The sequence below is a fragment of the Geospiza fortis genome, unplaced genomic scaffold (assembly GCF_000277835.1).
Source record: "Geospiza fortis unplaced genomic scaffold, GeoFor_1.0 scaffold23, whole genome shotgun sequence".
NCBI classification, from domain to species: Eukaryota; Metazoa; Chordata; class Aves; order Passeriformes; family Thraupidae; genus Geospiza; species Geospiza fortis.
In genome coordinates, this window is record NW_005054303.1 from 12,044,357 (window position 1) to 12,054,622 (window position 10,266).

Consider the following 10,266-nt stretch of genomic DNA (forward strand, 5'->3'; position numbering starts at 1 on the left):
GGATATACAAATCAGCCAAATCTAAATTATCTGCTCTGGAAGACAGATGATATGAACAATCTTACAGTCCCATGAGCTCACCATGAGAGGAGAATGAGGTAAAATCTCTGTGTTTATCCATCTAAAGGAAATATTTGATCTGCCTGAGGACTGCACACCTGATATTGTAACTACAGTGCCGTGGGGCTCAGAACAGTTCAGCGAACTCAGACAAAGGAAATGGGGCAAAAAGAAGAGATTCACTTGGACCAAATCACTGCCTAAATGACATTTATTCTCTGATTTGCTAGAAAACATGGGGACAGATTCTGGCAAGATTAATATGAAGCAATACCAAAACAAAAGGGACTGAAGGATACTTAAAAGTGTCTTGTTCTGTTTCACGTGACACCAAACATTTCTCACTGCTCATGGACCAAACAACAACAGCAGGACCACTGTGCACCTTTGCTTACCCTGTTCAGCCACCAACAGGCTCCACTGGGAGCCTATATTTATCTATAGTGCGAGAAACATGTTTCTGGGAGCCTGTTGTTCCCAAGACATACCTGCAATGTGTTGAACAAGCAGAGAGGCTCCTCCTTGGGACACAGCCGGACGTGCTGGGAAAGCCGAGAGCTCCAGAGCACACCATGGGGAAGTTCTCCTGGGAAACATCTGCGGGAGACACTGACACCAGCTGAAGGGTTATGTAGGGCTTGAGCAACAAACCATCTGTCAGGGCCTGCTTATTAGGATGTTTACTCACAAAACTGGCCTTTTCATCAGTGCACCAGAAGCAGTTTCTGAAAGCAACCCTGACCACCAGGAAAATGGCCTCAGAATCAGGCAACAGGAACAGGAGTGGATCCAGCAGCCAGAGGAATCAGTTTCTAGCACAGGGACGCTTTGTCCATTTTGCCATCTCTCCTAGGTGTAGATCAGTAAATTATTTGGGGTTTTAGATCAATGTCAGTGAGGATCTTTTGGCAGGACAAAAGGCCTTTTGTTTCCTTGCCCCACACAAATCCATTAACTCTGATATACATTTAGGGAGGGGGATTTATTATTTTTACTTTGCTGTGTTTCCTGTCAATATTATGATGCTTGTGTTGAGTAGCTAATAAAGGGTGGGAACACAACAGAAAGAAAACTCTCCACTTGCCTTTTTATTTGTTGTTAAATATGAAATGAATTGTTTGTTTCATATTTCTGTAATGAATAATTACCATCTTCATGAGCCCAAGCAACCTATCCAGGGTGACAGTGGGCATCTGCAATGGGCCCAGGGGAAGGCACATGCTCTGAATCTAATGTCAGTGGCTCAGCAATAAAAGCCTCTCTCAGGGCTCAGACCATCCTTCAAAGGCAGCAAGTCTCACCATGGATCAACACAGGAAAAAGAAAGCAGCAGGAACCACAGCAGAGATCCCTATCTCCATGGCAGGGAAAGGGAGGGGAAGGAAGGGGAGCTTGTCATTTAACAGCAATAATAAACACTTCTGAGTGTGCTTCCTCCTCTCCCTGCATGAGCATCTTCACCCTAAACCCTGATGGGCTTCAGGTGGGATCAGATCCAAACCTCTCAATCCTGATATTCCTGTCAGAGAAAAACACTTTGGGGTAGCTGTGGATTGTGCAGCTACAGGGCTGCTGCAGGGTGTCCCGCAGTGTTGAAGACAGTGATGTGTTACCTCCATGCGTTTGTTGTGCCATACAAACCACTCAGAAGACCCCTGTAAAAAAAAACATGGATATGTTGCAGATGAGAAGAGGTTCACATCTCGTCCTTCCAAGCAACTGAACATCAAGGAAAACACTCTCATGAGGTGTTTGACAGGAGAAACAAGCCAGAACTTCACTTTCGTTCAGCACTCAGGCTTTAATGCCAAGCCACAATTTATTTCACAAGGAAGAAAAAAAAAAGCAGTAAAGGAAACACTTAGCAGGATGAACACGCTGTCTGCTGTGGCCTGGAGGCAGGAAAGTGGCTTAAGCAAAGGCAGGGATCAGGAAATCCAGGCCAGTGGCCAGCACTGCCCTTGACCTCCCTGCCCACCAGGTGGGATGGCTGCTCACCTGGCACAGCTCCTGTGGCTCCTCTGCAAGCGGCTCCTACAGGATGTGCAGACCTCTCTCTTATCAAACTTGATGGATTTCCTCTCCCACTCCTTTCCCAGCCTTTGCCCTGCACTGGGAGATAGAGAGAATGATGCAGCACTGAGAACTGACCTTAGGTCTAGAATGAGGAGACCATCACCATGATTCTGCTTTCCAAGACTCTGGATTTTTAGCAAACACCTACTCTTTCCTGAGTTCACCTTCCCCAGAGGAGAGCAACTCCAGGAAATCATGTCAGTCAAGAGGCCAGGAAAGAAAACTGCAATGTGATACAGGTCTGACCCTCAGAAAGGCTGGGAACGTCTCCTTTTACAGAGGGCCCTTCCAAAAGGAAACCAAGCCACTGTAAATAATGTGTCTGGGAAGAGAAGGCAAACCTCTAAGCATTCCCTTGCTTGCTCAGTTAAACTGCATCTTTCCTTTGAAGCCAGGCAAAGTTACCCTCTCTGCTTTCTCGTTCTGCTCTCCAGCCCAGAGATCCTGCTGTTTTGCTAATCTCACTGCCTGAAACTGGGATTAAAGTTGGATTAGCCGGGTAGATGAATGAGTGGGGCTCCAGACCCTCCACATTTGGTGTTTGTTCTTGCCTCGTTTTCCCAGCTCTACCTGGGCATCCAAGGGAAGAGAAGGGAATGGATACAGAAAGGGTCATTCTGTCCCTTCCCAAGTGCCATTCCCAGGGTTTACACGAAGTCCTGCTATTGATACAGAGCACAAACCACATTTATTCATATAACTGAAATGGTTTTAGCTCTGTGTCCTCAAATACAACAAAATTAATTTCTTCCTTTGAAAGCTCTCCTTGCTATTACTGCTTGAATCAAGGACTCAAGGTACTGCTTCTCCCAAATTCAGATTAACAGTTTGAATCCAGTTCGTGGGTGGTGAAACTGGATTTTCAGTCTGGATTTTAAGGAAGAGGAGGGAGTTCCTTCCAACATGAGCCAAAAGAAGTCATTGGGACAGTTTGTACAAACAGGCATGGGACTCTTGGAAAGCTTAGTGACCTTGATCCAGCATTCCTGAGCACCTGCTTAATTCACCCCAAAGCGTGTGCTGAAATGCTTGGCTGAGTAAGAATGGGTTTAATCACATGCTTAAACACTTACTGCATGAGCACTTCAGAGATTAAGATTGATTAGGTTCTTCTCCTACCTGTACCTCATACCTCCCCTCTTTGTGAAAATCTCATTTCTGAGGGCATGAAGCTCATAAGGAGACACAGAGAACACATTTTTCAACAGATTGCAAATTTTCCAGCTTCCTGCCCCTTGACCACAGAAGACTTGACCTTTTAAAGGGAGGATAAAACAATTTACTTCCAAAGCCTGATGGCATGAACCCCATCATGAGGTCAGAGTCCAAGTCATACGGGTTTTCCTTCAGTATTGTCAAGGAAGTCTTAGTTCCCAGGACTTACAACTCCTTTAAAACAAACAAAATCCAGATTTTCAGAGCTTGGCTCAGTGAAATCAAGTTGCTAATATTAATATACTTTATTGATCTTAAAGGAATACAGCATGGAAACAAAGGCCATTAACTGAGAGAGTGGCTCTGTTTACATCAAAAAGTCACACAGCATGAAAGGAATGAAAGGAGCAGATCCAAACTCAGGTCCCCACAAACTGAGGGCCCCACAAGAACAATGTACAAAGTTCAAGTGTTTACTTCAGCCTAGACTTAGTCTGGTCCCCAATGTCATTTGGACCAAGCCTGTCCATATTTTTTGACTGGAAGCTGTTCCAGGCAGCCATCACTGGGTCAGATCCCCAGATCCTGCTCAGGGGGAAGCACATTTGCCCTGCCCCTGGGTCAGTGTTCTACCAGCACGCTCCAAAGCTGCTCTGCTGCCCCAACCAACACTGGTCAAGAGGAGATGACCATGAGGCACACTTCCAGCCTGCTCTGTTGCTCCAAACCAAGGCACAAGTGGAGACACAGTCAGATGAAGAGAAAAACTCCCCAAGGACAGCAAATTCCCAAGGCAAAGAGCAGTGGAGGCACTCAGGCTCTAGGGTAGCTCATTTGGTTTGTAGGTCAGCAGCTTTTCCTGCAGTTTATAAGCAAATGCAGGGTGTAAAACTGCTGCCCAACAGTGACTCCCAAGGTAGATTCATTTATGGACTGCAGTCATGAGGAACACACATGTTCTGGTTGTGTCCATAACTGTATTTGTGGTACAGGGGATGATGTTCACCATAACAGAGGATTTAGAGTGCCTGCCTGAAAGGGTGGATGAATTTATTGTGCCAGAGGACAAGAGTGACCAAAACCATGTGTCTGTAGTCTGGATAAATGCATGTCACCATCAGCCAAGCATGGAAAGTGAACTTCTTGGCAAAGCAGTGCAAAACTGGCCTTCAGCAGAAGCTGGGAGGGCAAAAGATTAACAAATATTAGAGTGAGGAAAATTCAATGGCATAGACAACTCCCATTAGTTACTTCAAGACCAGAGGAGCACAGGAAATGGTCTGCTGGGTCAGCAGGATGGTGCATCTCCCCCAGCTAATGGTGCTTCAGCAGCTGCAGGAAAAGACAGTCTTGAGGAGGAGCACACAAGCCTGGCCACTGTTTGCAGTCCAGTCACCTCACACTCTTCCTGGCATCCACAATCATTGGTAGAGCATCCATCCCTACCTTCTCTTTGCCTCTGAACTTGCTGATGTTCTTACACTCACCTCACTATTTCCAGCAGAAACAAATTCCCTGCTGTGTAAAAGAGCACTTTCTGGTACCCCTTTTAAATAGATCCCCCTGGTTTTCATGTATCTCCCCTCATTCCAGTACAGTGAGAATTTTCAAACCCCAAAGCCACTCATAGAATCATGGAACTGTTAAGGTTGGAAAAGACCCCTAAGATCAAGCCCAACTCTTAACCCAAGCACCATCTTGTTCACCACTAAATTAAGTCCCCAAGTTCCACTTTTTGAACACTTCCAGGGATGGTGACTCCACCACTTCCCTGGGACGCTTGTTCCACTGCCTGAACATCCTTTCAGTGAAGAATTTTCCCCTAATATCCAATCCAAACCTCCCTGGTGCAATTTGAGGCCATTTCCTCATGTCCTATTGCTTGTTAACTGGGAGAAGAGATCAACCCTACCTGGCTCCACCCTGCTTTCAGGGAATGGTAGAGGGTGACAAGGTCTCCCCTAAGCCTCCTTTTCTCCAGGCTGAGGCTCCCAGCCCCCTCAGCTGCTTCTCTCAATACTTCTGCTCTAGTCCAGTCTTTTCATCAATTCCATTGCCCTTCTCTGGATATGCTCCAGCATCAATTGTTTCTCACCCCAGTTTTCCTTCTGTAATGTTAAACTGAGAAAGGTTCAGTTTTTTGTATTAGCAGCTCAGTCATATTTATTTTTGTTGGCTACTCTGAAAGTACATACTCTGAAGTTAGCTATTAAAAATGTATTTAGTGTTTTTGCTTTCTCAAAAATGTCCTTGTTCCCTCTTGTAAGAAGAGCCACGTGCCTGGGGAAGGCCATGCCCAGCGTGGTGAGTCACCTGCCAGGTGACCACCACTGCTCATCAAAGCCTCTGCTGCCCTTTGTGACAGGAAGGGGAGCAGGTCCCTCAGGGATGGCTTTGCTGCCTGACCTTCCTCTGAGCCAACAAACAGATCTGGGATTACTGAAGGCACAGGACTGCTGTAGAGAATCTGTTTTCAGTGCTTATCCAGCATGAACCCCAAGCCATGAGAAAAGCAGATAACTTGTGAGGAATGAACAGCTTCCCGATGAAGCCCCAGGACTGGGAAAGCTGCAGAGGGCTGGGACCTACAGGCTCTCTGCAAGCAGGGGCTGTGCTGTGGAAGGCCAAACCCTGACCTTGGGAATGGAAGCTCATCTCTTGTCCCCAGTTCCTACAGTATTTGGTCAGATGGTTTTTCTGGAAGAAATGAGGCAGAGTCCCTGGGAGGACTCCATTTAGCGCAGTCTAACTTACTGAGTGAGGTGTTATGCTGAAACACCTCCTCTTCCCACCTCTTCTGGAAATGCAGATGAACCAGGATCAGACCACTCTATTCATGGGACTCCCCACTCCTCCCTTCCCTCAGAGCCAGCTGTCTGAGCCCCTGCTCCACAGGCACATTGGATTTCTCACGGCAAGCAGGAGGGCCACAGCAGGGGCCCCACACAGTTGGGACGTCTGGGCACCAGGCCAGAGCCTCTCCCTGACCCCACACACACCAGACACAGCTTGGTTCTTTATTTGCTGACCCACAGCTGGTGGCTGGGGTGAGGAGAGACCCAGAAAGGCAGACAGCCCAGGGACACACTCATCCCCTCAGAGTGTGGTGCTGATTCCCTCAGTGGGAGCGATGGTGTTCCAGAGGTGTGCAGAAATACTGCATTACCTGAACCACAAGGAATCCAGCTCAAAGGGCTCTGCTCACGTTCCTTTATGCTCCTGTGCACATAAGGAGCACACTAATCCCAAAACTCCCCTCTACCACCTACCCCCACCTTGAAACAGGTCCCAGTGCAATGAAATGTTCCCGCTTCAGACTTCAAAAACAACCACAAACACTGGGGATAATTAAGAAGTGAACATCATGAAAAATACATTGGAAAGCCAGGTAGCTTAAAGAAGTGCCAGATATTCAACTGGTCTCCAAGACCAGCAGATGTTTTTCAACCTAATGTTGCAAAAACTTACTAACTCAGATGTGTTTCCTAAATCAGAACCAGAGATGAGAATGTGTGTTGTGTATTGGGACCATATCAAGTACTTTTCCAGCACTGTTAAGATCTGTTATTTAAAAAAAGGGAAAAAAAAAAGGAAAAAATGAGGGGGTTGAGTGTTGATAGAAAGAAACTAGGCCTGGATAAAGGATTCTGGATGCTTACCTAAATCACATAAGAAAAGGAAAATTCCTTCCCCAATCTGAAAAGACTCGGATGCAATTAAGAGGGAGATACCATCAGCCCATTTTCAAGTCTGGTATTAAGCTATTCAACAAGAGAATTGCAGAATACAGTGGCTGCAGCTGATACAGCCTTAGTGATATTTAGGCAGTTATTTTATTTTCTTTTTTTACTCAATTATCTGAAAAGAAACCATTCAGCAGCTCACTTTTGAAAGCCAGCCTCCCTCACTTGGTACAAGGCATTCTGCTATAGCACTGCAATTAAAAACTCATCATCCCAATGCCACTGGGCATTGGTTTGTCTTCCCACCAGCAGCTCCTTTACAGCCAGAGAGAGTGCATGGCTGAGGATCCCCTCTGCTGCTCTTCCACACCTTTGAGGAGATTTACAGGGATTTGTTCAAGTTTTTCTCACTCAAAGAGAGATTATGTGGCATGATTAAGAGATATTCTAGGAAAGAAACTACCAGCTTCCACAAGACATTCCCTTTGTTTGATATAACACCCATCAGTTATTAATGGGATGGCTTTAAGCTGTTGCTTAGCTTAGTAATGCCATATTTAACAACAAACATTACTTCTCTCCCTTCTCTGTAGTGGCAGCCTTTGTCCAGCAACTTCTGGATGAATTATTCTAAACCAATATATAATTTTTTTATATTACATACATACATACATACATACATACATACATACATAATATATCTACCATGTGTAAAGTAATAGGAGAGTTATGAGCAGATAAGGGGAGTTACAGCTTTTGCTGTTTCATGGGAAGTGCAAGGACTTTCTGGGTCACTGAATCCACAGCCTGGTGATCTACTGCAAAACCCTTACAAAAACTGATTTCACACTCCTTATAAAAACAAGCAAACAAACAAACCCCAAATCGGAAAATAATAATATGCGACATTATAAATAGGGATTTACTACACTGCAGATTTAAAAATAAAATGTGCCTCTTAGGAAAAGTGTTCCCACTGTCTCAGAAGCTGCTCCCTGAGATGTTTAATTCTGAGTGCATCCTTCCTTCCCACATTCGTGATGCAAGGAAACCTGGGAATAAAAAAAATCTGCTCTGCCTTTCAGGTGGGTGACAGCAGGAAGGACACAAAGGAACCACAAAGGAAAACTCTGCTCAGACCTTGCAGAATGGAGAGGCTGCACATATATCCCTGAAATCCACATCAGCCACAGCACCCACTCCAGTTTGTCCATTGCTTTGTGGATGCCAAAGCAGAAGATGAACCTGCAGCAACCAGCTCAACCTGCCCAAAACCTCCAACCTTCCCACCAGCAGGCAGCTCCAAAGGTTTTATTGTGAATGGAAGCAGTGCTGCCTATGGAGGGCTCCTTTCTCCTTTGCTGCCAGACTCCCCTCCAGTCCCAAGGGAATGAGACTGAGACCAGTGGGGGACCCAATTGTCACCTTCCATGACCCTGCTAGGGCTGTAACAGAGCCAAGAGCCAAAGCCACAGAGGGCACCATGGACAGGCAGCCTGTGCCCTCCTCCACCCAGCCCAGCTCCCAGAGCACACAGCTCTGGGGGATTCACTTACTGGACATCCCATGGGGACACCTGTTGTGTCCCACAGATCGATTTGGTTACAGAAACCAACCATCTGTCCCCGTGTTGTACCAACCAAAGTCTGCAAGGACCCAGACAGAGAGCAGGATTAATGTTATACTTCCATCTGCTCTGAAACATGAGCTGTCCCTCAGCAACAACCTGAAGATGCCTCTGAGCTCCTAAATCCCACCTTGCCCTTGGAAAAATGCAAGCTATGAGAAGAACAAGCAAAGCCATGACAAGCCAATTCCCTCAGAGCACAAGTCACATCCACAGCAGCATTTTAAACTTGCCCCTTTTCCTGCATGGCAAAATGCAAGGAACGTTATCAGGTCACATCAGGAGACATCTAAGTGGTGACAGCACCAATATAAAAGCACTGACTGGGTCTGCACCAACATAACAAACTTTAAAAAGTATTAAAACAGACTGTTTATTACAGCATATGATGTGTTATATTAATTTACACAATGATATATATATATATAAAAACAGCCATTGATGATGTACAGTAAATTGGACATCAACAGGAATATTAAAACTACTGATACTCATGCACGTGACATGCATATGGGTTTTTTTTTCTTTTTCAAAAGCAGTTTTACACAATATAATGAAGTTACTAAGCCTTGGTCAGCTGCTCCAGCTGCAGTTTGCTCTGGACACCACCGCTGCCCGCAGTGGGACTCCCAGGAGATCAGAGCAGAGTGCACTCCAGGGAAGGCGACTTAACCTTGGAGACAGATTGAACAGGAGCCCTTTCCTGGTGGGGGAAGGCTGGGGAAGGACAGGAGTGAGTTTCAAGAAGAGAATCAACAAGAAAAGAAAAAAAACCAGACCAGAGTACCAGAAGGAAAAAGTTCAAGATGTGGCATCAGCAGTAGAAAGGGACAAGCAAAACCATTAAGAAACACCCTCACTCCCTCCCCTTTATTCCCTAAAAACTTATGACCTTAAGCTGTCGATATCCTGTATAAGACCCAGAACTGGAAAAACTAGGCAAGGAAGATCCATTCCCAGAAACATTTTAGCCTTTTCTCAAAGCCTTCTGACACCACGCGCTGGAGGCTGTTCACAACTGAAATGGCAGTGTTGTGTTGTTGGGTTTTTTTAACAAGTGTAACGGTCTTTTATTTCCACATAAAAGGCACTAGTATCCACCCAAGTTCTGAAGACAAGTGACATAATTTACCTTAAGTTTTAAATATTTGTATTAAAAAAAAAAATCTGTTGAAATATGTACAAAAAAAAAGCACCTTGCTTCCAAAAGCAGAAGCAGATACATTCCACCAAGTCACCTCACTAGACGGTCGTCATGAGCTTGAGGGAGCCTGACCGAAAGCGGAGGATCTTCTTCTTGAGGTTATGGGAGGCTTTGATTTTGACAAAGGCCTTGGCCGCATTTTCATGCAGCTCCGGCGCTGTGACTGTTTGGATGGGGAGCGTCTGGACGAACTGGGACCAAATCAGGCCCCCGCTCTCATCAGAGTCGCTGGTGGTCGTGCTTTCCCCTACAAACTCCACCTCGCTCAGGCTTGACTCGCTGTCTCCAAAGCAGTTCGTGGTGTAGTTGCTCTGCTCGTCCTCACTTGTGTCCACCACGGTGGAGTGGAACAAGGACTCGCACTCGGCCGAGTACTCCGAGTCGCTGGCCACGTAGGCGTAGGGGCTGACGTAGGGCAGGGGCACCTGTGAGTAGACCCCCACGCCCTCCCGCCGGGTCCT

At 46.0% G+C, this 10,266-nt stretch overlaps 1 protein-coding gene across 1 annotated transcript in view; it reads right to left on the bottom strand.

Annotated features, from left to right (window-relative positions):
* Window positions 1–8,949: 8,949 nt before the first annotated feature.
* The window catches only part of DACT1 (dishevelled binding antagonist of beta catenin 1), a 6,976-nt gene continuing 5,659 nt past the window's right edge, over window positions 8,950–10,266 (bottom strand). The window contains exon 3 of the mRNA XM_031066283.1: window positions 8,950–10,266. This exon is cut by the window's right edge and continues 1,424 nt beyond it. Coding sequence (XP_030922143.1) covers window positions 9,844–10,266 — 423 coding nt within the window. The 3' untranslated portion in view covers window positions 8,950–9,843.